The following is a 13,098-nucleotide window of genomic DNA, read 5'->3' on the forward strand; positions in this document are numbered from 1 at the left end:
GTGTGTTTAATAAGCATTCTATAATGCTGCCTTTTTTTCCCATTATTCATGGTTTAGTTATTCCAGATAGAAATGAGTAAAACTGCCAAAAGATTAAAGAAATAGCTTCTTCATTATTCAGATAGTGTTTGCTCATCACTGGTCAGACAAATGGTTTGGGATTCAGGTGATCACATGCCAATGTCTACAGTTTTGTCTCATGCATCTAAGCTAGTCCTTCCAGGTTCTCTTTATAGAAACAATGGAGACAAAAATTCATTTTTAGGACACGATGTCATCCCAAATTAAGCTTCTAAAACAGATCAGATAATTTGCACCCTGAAAATGTCAGGTTTAGTTGACTATAAATTGAAACAAGAGCAACTATCTTAGATGTTAGCTCTGTAGGTGTCCAGAGGTAGATGAGATGAATTCTGTCCCTGTGCTCAAGGTAATCATAAATGCCCAGAGGTTTTGTGCAATGACACTTCTAATGTGAATGCATTGTGGCTGTGTTTTTTTGATGTGAAGAACACAGTGGTGCTCCTGTGCAGATGAGCAAGTCCTGTTCAGCATAAGTAGCAAAAGCAGTATAGTCACGTTAGTACTGCTTTTCAGACGGGTTAGATTAACCTGATTTTCATCTTGACCAAGTAGTATCAGGGTACTATCATATTATCACGTCCATATTCTTTTCAGAATGTCTGATTTTAGACATACAGAGGTGGTTAATATTTATGTTGGAAGATAAATGTAATGGCAATAATAATAATAATAGTTATAATAATAATAACAACAACAAAAATAACAATAGTAATACCTCTTCTTGTCCCAGCAAGCTCAGTTTATAAACAATGAAAAAGGAGGAACTTGAATGGAAGTAGCATTATTTAGGAAGGACATGTGGCAGGGGACTCCTGTATTTAAGAGGGTTAGATAAAGTGACAGACGTTGAATGCTGAAACAGTTTTTAGGTTTGGCAGTTAATTTAGTATATTGCTTTAATGGTGATTATTTTTCCTGTGGGTTTTTCCCTTTAGGATGATTTCCAGCATGGCGCCTCAGAAACCAACTGGGAATCCGTCACAAGCTCTGTCTCAGTAAGTAATTTCTCAATATTTTGCTCGTGGATAGAATGGCTTGAATCCAGCTCGCTAAAATGGCACCTACATGGAGAAACCATGTATTCACCTTTGGAAAAGGATGAAATAAGTGTTTATCCAACTCATACTGGAGTCAACCAGTATGTTTTTAGGGACAAAAGATTCTGGATATGCCATTAGCTGTTGCAGCCACATGAGATAGCCATTGGGAAATGCTTTTTTTCTTTCGAACTCGTGCTGCCAGTATGAAAAGACATGAAAGAAATTTAACATTTTCAATTGTAAAATGCCTTGACCTAAATACAAGACTATACTTAAAACAGGCTGGTCTGGAAATGGATCTAGCTTTTCCTTGTCAATGCTGAGACCTCTTTTGTAAGTGTTTGTGATAAAATATGATACCTGAAGTCTTCATATTCAGTTGTGAAATGCAACCTGGGAGAAAAATTAAATTTTTTTTTAAAAAAGAAGAAAACCCAAGTAATCCAGTGTACAATTTGAAATTTTTCTTCATCGCATTTGATTTATGTTGTTGGACAAAAATCTGTCCCAGTAAAGTTAAATGCTGGGGAATGGCAGTGTGGCATCAGAATTCGTAATACAGGCAGTGCTCTGCTACCTGGTCAGCACCATGTCACAGCTCTTGTTAGCTCCTCTTAAAACACGCGAGATGAGGATAAATGCTTAAAGCTGATTTGAGGCCAATGTTTGGAGCATTCATGGAAGACAGCTTAGTGCTAGCACCTTTGTTACGGTGGCTGCCAGGAGTAGCCAGTGAAGAAGCAGTAAATAAAATATGGGTAACTTCTACCGATTTGTGTCCAATCCAGGCAGTGAGTTGAGAGAAAATTCTGTATTGCTAGAATTAGAAGATGTTAAGTCAATCTCACTTGTGTTTTACCCTTGAGTTTGCAAGTGACACTTGCCCTTCATGATACAATGCATTGATTGCCTGGAACTAATTGTGCTGAAAGTCCTGAGGAGTAATGGTAACAGGGCTGAGATCTACCGGATGTGCCAAGCAGGAGATGCTAAAACAGCTTTACTGAAAGACATAAACTCATTTTTCATTATAATATGGGCTTAGAAAGAAAAACCCAACTATGTGATGGAATATTTTGTCTAAAAATATGGTAGGCTGATGTTTGAAAATGTAAGCCTAGGGCTCCCTCATCAGGTAACTATGAAAATGAGATCAAGCATATGGTAAACACCATGTTAGTTGCCTTCCTTAATGTCACCAAATACACAATATACCAAGCAATAATCCAGTATTCTTTTCATACAGAAAAGATAAGTTTGTCTTTCACATCTTTTATTTTTCTGAAAAAATTGTTGTTAATGTGTTGCAGGTAAGGAAGTTCAGTATAAATATTACAAGTAACAAGCTGATGGCCAAGGTCACGTGGAAACTTATGGCTAAAAAAAACCCAAGCAGAACCTCAGTTTCATTGGTTTTCTGATGCCATTCTCTATCTAATAAAACATGCGCTCCTCTACTGGGCATGCATTGCACCCACAAGTCCTTTTATCCTCAGGAAAATAAGGTAGAGAGATTGAGAAATTTTTCACAAAGACACCAAGGAGAAAGTCTGCATATGTCTGAATTCTTGAGGAGGGAAAGGTTCAGGGATTCTACTATGGCCTTGAGAGGCAGAGGGACAAATTCAGACCTGTCAACATCTGACAAGATGTCATACTATTCTGCTGATGCTCAGTTAGCATATCAGATCTAAGTTTCATCTCTCAAACCCATGAGAAACCCAAAGACTCATTTTAGCATCTGGACACATTACAACTCTCATAATTAAAATTTTGAGAGTGAGCAAATTTTTTCTCCCATGTCCGAGGTCATATTACAGAGTTATATTTTGGTTGGGTATTTTTTTTCTCAGAAAGCTAAATTAGATACATCTGCCCTTAACCCGTTGTAGCAAACCCAGAAAAAAAAAAAAGGAAACAAAACTCACTCGTTATTAGGTTAGTTTCCATTATTTGTGAACCAGGTTTATGACCACCAAACAACTGTGATGCGTATTGAACTGCCTGTCAGGTTCACAATAGAGCTAAGAAAGAGAAAAGTATGGGGAAACAGAAATTAAGGGTAAGAGCACTGACAGAAAAAAAGATACCTTTGTGTCCTATTAAATTAAAAATTCATTCAGTGCTTTTAAGAAATGCAAAACAGGTACATAATGTGGAAAATCTTTGCTTTTCATTGCTTCTTGCATTTCACTCTTCTTCTTGCCCCCTTGTTCCAGATTACAACAAGCACAAGCTCTCCTAACGCTCGCGCCTCATTTTTGGCAGGACAAAAGAGAGGCAGTTGGGTTGGCAGCTTTGAAGTTGCTTTTGGGCCTGTCACATGATGTTGCTGCCAGGAGGTTATCTGAGCTGTTGAAATAATTCCTCTTGATTTGGCTGTCACTGAGAAAAAGTTAATCTTTTCTTCTGTGTTTCAATGAGGTTGCACAAATCTCTTGAGTAGGAGCTTTTATATGAAAATGGGGAATCCCAACTGCCTGTATGAGTTTGAAATGCCCTGCACATTCACAGCCAGACCTGCACTTCTGTAGTGAAATGTACAGTTCAACATATGGAAAAAAAACTCTTGCATTGAGTAAGCCACATCTGTGGCCTGATTTTTATGCTGCTGTTTCTTCAGCATCCTTGCACCATTGCCCTCATTTTCTGAAAGGCAGTCACGGGTTGATGTTTCCCTGTTGGGCTGCCATGGGCTCCACAGAGCTCTCCTTGGTACGAAAGTAGCATTCAGATGCCTTTTCTTTTGTAACCTCAAAGGCTGTGTTAGCACACTGTGTGGCCGTAGCACAGTCTCTCCTGCAGCACTGCATTAGATAACAATGTTGCATTCACTTTACTGGTGTGACCATTTTGTCTTGTGGGACTTCCATCTCTCTGACAGTCTCCATTCCAAGCCACTTAGAAGTCAGGAGAGAGGCTTTGAGGTACGCTTTCCCATTTAGAGGGTCGTGAATTTTTACAGGCATCTGCAATGTCTCTTACTTAGCACTGCACTGTAGAGGCATTGCAGTCACAAGTGGGCCCACTGAAACTGGGCTGTTGGTGGTCAGCAGTAAAGTGTAGCTGTGCTTTCTTGAATGCACTGTTGTTATGCTTTCTCTTTCTTCTCTTTCTCTTTTTGAATAATTTGGAATGTCCATACTTTCAGAAAAACATGCACAGTAAAATATCAATGATGGTAAAATTTGTGATATAGCTTGCCAGTAAAGACAATTGTTTTATTTCAAAAGACACATGTACTTTATTATAGTAGGAATTGAAGGACAATCCTGCAAACAAGGGAGTGACTTTACTCAAATGAGTTGACCTTTCCATTACTACCCAACTGAGTGAAGTTAATCACAAAGATTAATAGTTTAACATATGCATTTACTTGGGAGATGAGGCAAAAAAATTATTTTGGGAAGCCATTAATTTTAATGGCATATTTCTGCTGTGTGACTTCAGAGTTGGGATTTCATGAGGGAAGAGATTACTAGGGTTTTTCCCTGAATGCTTTAACTTGTAAGACCAAAATCTAAACAACTTTTGTGCTATACTATATTTTTTGTTGGATGAAATCAGGTATTTTTATTGTAGTCCTTTTGAAAATAGATCTACATTAATTGTTTTTCTTGCATGTATTTAATGTACTATTTTCCTACTATTTGGCCTTGTTCTTGAACTAGGGAAAAAGTGATATCAGGATAGTGAATACTGTGATACTAAATAATGATTTGTAAAAATGTTTCAAGTCCTCTTCAATAAAACTGAAATTCCTGCAATCTTTCTTAAAATGTCAAGTTGTGCCACAAGTTCACTGAGAATGCTCAGGGAATGGTATTTGGCCCTTCTTAGTGGGAAGTAGTATTCCATTTGATGTTATGATGTACTTGTGAGGATATCACTATGTTGGTAATCAAAATATTCATTGTTACATTGCTGAGTTGATAGAATCATAGAATCACAGAATTATAGGATGGTTTGGGTTGGAAGGGACCTTTAAGATCACCTAGTTCCAATCCCTCTGCTGTGGGCAGGGACACCTTCCACCATAGCAGGCTGTTCAGAGTCCCATCCAACCTGGCATGAACACTCAGGGATGAGGTATCCACAGCCTCTCTCTGCAACCTGTTCCAGTGTCTCTACCTTCACAGTAAAGAATGCCTTCGTAATATCTAATCTAAACCTACCTTCTTTCAGTTTAAAGCCATTCTCCCTTCTCCTATCACTATATGCTCCTGTAAAAAGTATCTATCCATCTTTCTGGTGTACCCTTCAGGTACTGAAGGCCACAATCAGGTCACCCTGATGCCTTCTCTTCTCCAGGCTGAGTAATTTCAGTTCTCTTAGCCTTTCCTCCATCCCTCTAATCATCTTGGTGGCTGTCCTCTGGCCTTGTTCCAACAGGTCAGTGTCCTTCCTGTGCTGGGGACCCCAGTGCTGGATGAAGTAATCTAGGTGGGGTGTCACAAGAGTGAAATAGAGTGGTAAAATCACCTTCCTCAACTTCTGGCCACGCTGCTTTTGATGCAGTCCAGGATGTGGTTGGCTTTCCAAGCTGCAAGTGCACATTGCTGGCTCATGTCCAGCCTCTCATCCACCAGCACTCCCAAGATCACAATGTCATGTTATTTCTGTTTGCATAGTAAGTTGTAATTTTGGTAAAAGATGTCAACTGAATGTTAATTCATTCATGTTTTGTAATACATTTAATTTGGGGGAATAAAGGGTCATTTTTTCAAGTCCTTAACCAAGCCAAATTTGTTGTCCAGATTGACCATGGAAAGGCAGTCTAGTGGACTTATTGCCTTAGTCTTTCTCTACTGTGGTTTCTGATCTGCCTATTATGAAATAACAAACAACTGGAGGAGCTGTGAAGGCACCACCCCTGCACTACAGGGCATCTCCATTCTGTGGCCATGGCCGTCACAGTGGTTTCAAAAGACATTTTAATTACATCTTTGTATATGTGGAAACTGTCCTCCTCTTCAGGGAGTGGATGTAAATGTTGACAGTCTAGCCATGGCAGTGCTGTCACTCCATGCATCTCCTCTGGGATTTGCTTGGGAGTTCCTTGCTATCTCTTCTCCTTGCAAAAAAGAAAGCATAGGTATAACAAATCCTGGCCCAACTAAGGACTTCAAAAGATGGCCCAAAGTAGCTGTTTTGTTCAGTAATGAGTAAGTGTCTAAGTAACTGTTTTCAACTGTTTTAAGTGGCTCTGTAATTTATTCCAAGTACACTGAGATGTATGTCACTCTTAGGGGGTATCCTATCCCTCTCCATCAGTGACTGACCCTACGCTCACGGCAGAAGCACTGGATCAGACCATTGCTGCATTTGACACAGTGGAAGATCTACTGAAACACTTTAATCCAGACTCCTGGCAAGAAGATCTTGAGAATTTGTACACAGACAGTGGCCACCATTATCGAGGCAGGAGCTACCATGGCAGGAAGTCCAAAGGTAGGAAAAGGCACATATTCTGGGGCAAGACTAGGATATTTCTTCACTCCTCATAGAAATGTCAGGTATTACATTCTGGTGCTCATGTTCCTGTTGGAGTCACAGGGCAAGGTACCACCTATGAAAACCAGGGGTAAGTAATTTAATCCTTAATCAATTTCTAAGTAATCTGAGAAATCAGATTGAAAACTGCCCATTGCTATGATGAATTCACAAATAAAAACAGAGGCCCACATGTAAATACAGATGGTTCTCAGCTTCACCCTCTTAAACATTGCTTTATGTGTAAAGCATGGGGCTCCTAATTACCTGCTCTGTCATCCTTCTTTAAATACCCTGCTTAGGGACTGTTCTCTGTTGAGTGAGGAATAATCACTTTTATCACATTGTACTTAGGAAAGCATCTGGTACAGACACCTGTATGTGCAGCTGGGTTTTTTAGGATGTGAGCATCTCACTGTTTTTCATTATGTTGGTGAGGAACAATATTATGGCTTAACATCTTTGTCTGTAATTGAGCAAAGCACACATTTCTGGGTTATGTTCCTTGTTTCCTTCTGTTAGTTCAAATCATCCACCAAATGGTGAAGGAAAGGAACGTTAGGTTAGCAGTACAAACCCATTGTTCTAAAGAAACATATTAAAAAGAGACAGTCATGCTCTGGGGTAACTATGCACTGAAGGGCCTGATGAAATTGCCCTCTATGTGCAATATGGATCTAGGAGGCCTGCTAGGATTCTCCAAGATGATAATCACTGGAGTTCTCACAGAAGATCTGGAGTAAAGTATTTTATTTGATTTCTCTTGTTAATATTGTGTTCCATTTTCTATTTGTGTATTCAAATGAATTCTTCTTCATAACTTTAAAATTCATGATGCTCAAATCACAGTTCCAGTTCTGTGCAATCTGCCATTTATGTACATCTCAAATCCCATCCTCCCATACATTAAGCATGTGCTAAGCATGGAGAGATAATTGTAGTTGTATTTTTGTAACTTATTTGCTATCAAATGATGAGACTTTGATCTTTAAAGGAATATATAGACTGCATCTGTATTAGGGAAACCAGTGTCAAGGAGTGTTCCCAGGCCCTGAAATCCAATCACCATATTTTGAAAATGTCAGCCTGGTCATTGCTCGGCATGAACAGGAGCTTGCAGAGGCCATCTGCTGTTCATGTGGCCACCGTGACTTGGTGAGTAAGAAGTAAATGGTAGGAATGTGTACTGTCCCATGGCTGCTGTCCTTTGAGCAGGAAGATGACCTCAAGCACATGCAATGTATTAGTAGATGTGCAGCCAACCTGGTGTACAGTTTTCCAGACATATTGACCTTCTCTGGTTTTGGGCTCAGCACTTCAAAAGACCCTGTGATAAAGCCATAAGCACCCATCCAGGAAAAAATGAAACTTTTGGCACATCAGAAATTTCAGGCAACCACAGAAGCCCATGTTTTGTGAAAAACATCACCGAAGTACCACTGTGCCACTTCCAAGAGTGGTTTGGTCTCTGGAGGGATGGTCTGTGAAACATGATCTGCGTGACCCTTATGCCCTGGCTGGATTTGGCACCAATAGATATGTATGCAAAAGAAATAAAGGGCCTGTTCTGATTTTAGTAGATGATTAGAATCCTATATCCTGTATACTGGTTCTGCTCTTCAGATTTCATTTCACTGTCAGATCATATTTGGCCTAGTACTCCCTATATTTAAATGGCCACGTAAATATAAAATAGCATTTGCTGCTTTATGGATGCTGATTATGCAGGCTAGAGGTATCAATCTGGTCTGGTAGTGCTCCAAAAATTCAGACGCATAAAGCCTTCTCCATTTAGTATAAATATAATTCAGCTTCTTGCATAGCAAACCACTGTAAAAAACATAGAGTTTTCCAGTTATTATTTTAACACTTGATTTATTTTAATAGGATTTTTTGGTGGTTGTTTGGTTACAGGAAAAAGAGAAGAAAAGTTTTATAACATTTTTCCTTTTTCTTCAGACTAAAGGCTAAATTCCCTGGCTGTTAGCAGCCCTCTGGACAAAAGTACCTCACCACAATCAAATCCTTTAAAAATTTCAGTTAAGAATTTTTATTTAGCCATAAACTTCTGACAAGATTAAAGGCTTGTTCTTGGATGATGTCAGGAGTAGGGAATAGCTTTAACAAGTCCTTAAATTAGAAATGCTTGATGGCTTTTAAACACAGACACTGTGGATCTCTGAGGAATGTTTATAGGCACTGGAATAACCTTGCAGCAAAGAGAGCAATAGATTATATCATCATTTCTTTCAGATATCTATCTGTTTCTGCTTCCAGCCTGGGTTTTATTTTTTACCCTTAGTTAGAACAGCCCTGAGGCAGGTAAGAACAATTTGATGTAATCGCTGCCTATCTTTCACAGCATTTTCAGAACATGACATATAAATGGTATAAATTAATCACTAATGATTTACCTCCTATCCAACTTTCTGCCCATACCAAATTGTGGCACAAAATTGAGCTTGAGAGACGGTGTTGCTGAATACTAATTCTGATAACAGGGATATGTGATGAATGATATTTAAACGGTATGTTTTCTTAATTTGGCAATCAGTGATCTACAAATATAAGCATCAGGGCCAAACAAGTAAGAAGACAGTATTTTAGCATAGCTGAAACTCGCAGAATTGGGGAATCGATGAACTGGGAAGGCACCTCAAGAGATGGGGATCGGTCTCTTCTCCCAGGTAACAACTGACAGTATGAGAGGAAATGGCCTCAAGTTGCACCGGGGAGGTTTAGATTGGAAATTAGAAAAGAAATTTTCATGGAAAGGGTGGCCAGGCATTGGAACAAGCTGCCCAGGAAAGTGGTGGAGTCACTGTCCTCAGAAGTGTTCCAAAGGTATATGGATATGGCATTTGGGGATATGGTTTAGTGGTGATTGTGATGGTGCTGGGTTAATGGTTGAATTTATGATGTTGGAGGCCTTTTCCAGCGGTAATGTTTCTATGAGTCTGTGTATTTATATGCATTGATATATTCATATACAGATCAGTCCCTCCCTAGATACCTCTTGCAAGTACAGTAAGTTGAAGACTGTGTGGATTAAATCTGTATTTATGATAACTCCTTTCAATCTACAACATCCGATCTCACATTTCTAAAATACTGATGCAATTCTATTAAGTGCATTCCATTCTATTTACACTATTGAAGTGAGATATTGGTATCAGATGTGTCTTGCTAATAACCACAAGAAGTATGAAATTGACTTCTATATCTGTTCAGTGAGATTTGTTGTTAACCACTCCAGTAAAAGTTATGTATAAAATAGCACTGAAACCCAGACTGGTGGAAAGGGCAGAAAAGAAAGACGCACATTCACATTTTTGCAATCCTTAAATGAGGGGTCCCATATAAGCTACAAACTATGTTGTATCCCTCCATGAAAATATGATAGATGTTTCAAATAAGCTCTGCAGTTGTAAATATACTTAAAAAGGTTTGTTATCAATTGCTGCATTTTAGAAACTCTGAAAGTATGAATATTCAGTCTTAAGTTCATCCTGGACTCTTATTCACAAATAGGTTGCTATTCCTTTAGAGTGTCACAGGGAGTATTCAGACATGTTCAAAGGAAGCCTCTTCATCCTAGTTCAAATTTTTGAAAGCATTGATTTGTCTACTTAATAATATTAGAAGAGCTTCTAAGAGATACTGTTGTAAACAGTTCCAACTATCAGCTAAACATTATTTAACTTTTCCCACATGCTTGTTTGCATTTATCTTGTGTTGTTCTCTCTGATGTTATTTTACATCCCATTGAATAAGGCTTTATAATTTTAAAAAGACCTCTGCCTCTGAAGTGTTTGTGTACAAATGAAGAAAGGGAAAAGAAGTTCACTGTTTCTCATCATTGAAATAAATCCAAATGTCTAGAAGATGGTACCTAAAGAAAGGAGTTGTCTTTAGAAAGGAATGGATTGTTTTGTTTTGTTTTCCCATAAATAAACCTAGGAAGCAGGAACACATGTAGATAGATACATTCTGGTAATTAACAAGACTGCACATGCCTCTAAGCTCATTTTCTGTTTTGGAAATAGTATGCAAGAAGCCTTTGGCTATCAGAGGAAATTAATCAGGTGGGACATTCTTGCAATAGCATCTGTCTGCAATGACAGCTTTACAAGTTAAATAAATAAACACTCGCTGGCATAACCACTCCTCTCTGGAAGGGGAGTAGCAAGGTGAGGCCACAGGACTTCATGGAATGTTTCTGCTGCCCATTGCCAAACAGGTTCCTAAGATCAGGCAAGTTTTACCATGTCCCTTATAATAGTTCTTAGTTGTCACTACTAACAATGGTCGAGCAAGAAGTTAAAATTTTGACTCAGGAATGTAATTTCTCAGGAGTTTCCAAACAGTGGCCAATAAATTACTGCAAACGTCCATGTACTCTTCCTTGAAAGGTTCTGGGATGTCTGCCAGCAAGTTTCAGTGCACCAGACAGAGAGTGCAGGCATCACAAATGCTGAATGCTCTCTCATTCATGGCAAATCTGAGTAATTCCAAGTAGATGGAATGCCTTGTCAAATAGCTGCTAATTCAAAGTATTCCCTGTGCTTAAAAACCAGGATATTTCTCCCACCCTTCTTCAGCTGGGCATCAAGTTGTCTGTTGCATGCAGACTGCACACATTCATGATTTTATAATCTAATTCAGATCTACATCCATACCTTTCTCCTCTGTGACAAAAGAGGTTTTCCCTCATGTTTTATGTGTCATAATTGTCAGTCACTGCAGTGAAAGTTTTTCTTACTAAATCCTTTTTTAAAATGCTAGTGAAACTTGTAGTATGTTTATAGCACTGGAATAAGCTGTTCGATTCCATTGATTTCAATGAAGCTATGTCCAAACATTTGGCCTGATTTTGGTGCTTGACCCCTATCACAGCTCATAATTGGTTTGCCAGTCCATAACAGGCCTATTATATTATCCACTTTGTTTTGTGCAGACAGTTATAATCCCACTGAAATTCTGATATCTCATTCCTCTAAAATAACAGATGCTGCATTGAGGTGGTTTGTCTTGTCATTGTGATTCTGTAGTAAGTGCAAATTGCAGTGTCTTCTCCCCAGCTCCCAGGAGAAAGACTTGGACAGCTCCCAGAGTTTTCAGGTATATTTAACAATTGTGGTATCATTAGGCATATGCAGTGGAACAACGAAAACCATCAGACATATGTGTTGAAGTTTAAAATTCACAGGGTTTGGTCAGCATTTGGTATGGAGAAGAATAATTTCATCAGTGTCAGTGCATTTAGGTGATTTAACCAGTGGAAGATGCGACTAGGAAATAATATTCCATTTGGTATTATGATATAATTTTGAGGATATCACTATTTCTGTAATCCCAATATTCATTGTTACATTGCTGACATCATAGAATCATGGAATGTTTTGGGTTGGAAGGGACCTTAAAGATCATCTAGTTCCAATCCCCTTGCCGTGGGCAAAGACACCTTCCACCAGACCACGTTGCTCAAAGTCCTGTCCAACCTGGTCTTGAACACTTTGAGGGATGAGGCATCCATGGCTTCCCTGGGAAACCTGTTCAGTGCCTCACCACCCTCACATTAACGAATTTCTTCCTAATATCTAATCTAAACCTACCCTCTTTCAGTATAAAGCTCTTCCCCCTTGTCCTATCACTACATGCCCTTGTAAAAAGTCCCTCTCCCTTACTAGTGTCTTTTCCAACTTAAATTGTAGCCTCAGTCACTGCTCTGAATGTCTTTGCTTGTACAGTTCCTCTACTCTACCTGACACAGACCTGACACACACCTTTATGCTAATGGAGTATGAATGCTGGGGTGAAAGGGTTCAATACATTAATAAGTCTCTGAGAAATTAGTGTCCCAGTATTTGACCACCCTCATGGTGATTAGTGAAATGTCCCTTGCTACAACTTGTGATGTTTCCACTTGTATTTTTGCTGTGTGCATCCAAGAAGAGCCTGGCTCCATCCTCCCTGTAGCCCCTTCTAAATAACTAGATATGATTATTGGAACCCACTTCAGTATTCTTTCCTGACTGAAGAAATCTGTTTCCCTCAGCCTCACTGGCTATTTTGGTCCAGGACCTTAACCAGCATGCTCACCCTTCACTGAACTCCTAGTTTGTTCATCCTTCTGCTGGAGTGGGCTCAAAATGGGACACAATACTTCAGATGCAGATTCACAAGAACAGACTGAAAGGGAGTATCCATCTCCCTCAGCCTCCTGCCACATTTTTACTATTGCAGCTTGGTGTGGAGCCTGTTACTGCAAGGCAAACAGCTGACTCATGTTCAACCTGATGTCTAATAGGATACCAAGACCTTTTCTCCAAAACTTCTACTTAGCACATATGTCCCCGTTCTGAATCAATGCATGGGGTTATCCATGTCAGGTGCAAGAATTTCCATTTGTCATCACTGAACTTCATGAGATTCTTGCCATCACATTTCTCCAACCTGCTGAGATCCTTCTGAAAGGCAT

The 13,098-nt window shown here is 39.2% G+C and overlaps 1 protein-coding gene across 1 annotated transcript in view; it reads left to right on the top strand.

The window, feature by feature from the left end:
• Positions 1–983: 983 nt before the first annotated feature.
• Positions 984–13,098, top strand: part of PDGFD (platelet derived growth factor D) — a gene marked incomplete at its 3' end in the record, with an annotated part of 17,136 nt that continues 5,021 nt past the window's right edge. The window contains 2 exon segments of the mRNA XM_009079811.1: positions 984–1,079; positions 6,374–6,575. Of these exon segments, the coding sequence (XP_009078059.1) occupies positions 984–1,079; positions 6,374–6,575 (298 nt within the window).

The sequence above is a fragment of the Acanthisitta chloris genome, unplaced genomic scaffold (genome assembly GCF_000695815.1).
Source record: "Acanthisitta chloris isolate BGI_N310 unplaced genomic scaffold, ASM69581v1 scaffold4220, whole genome shotgun sequence".
Lineage (NCBI taxonomy): Eukaryota > Metazoa > Chordata > Aves > Passeriformes > Acanthisittidae > Acanthisitta > Acanthisitta chloris.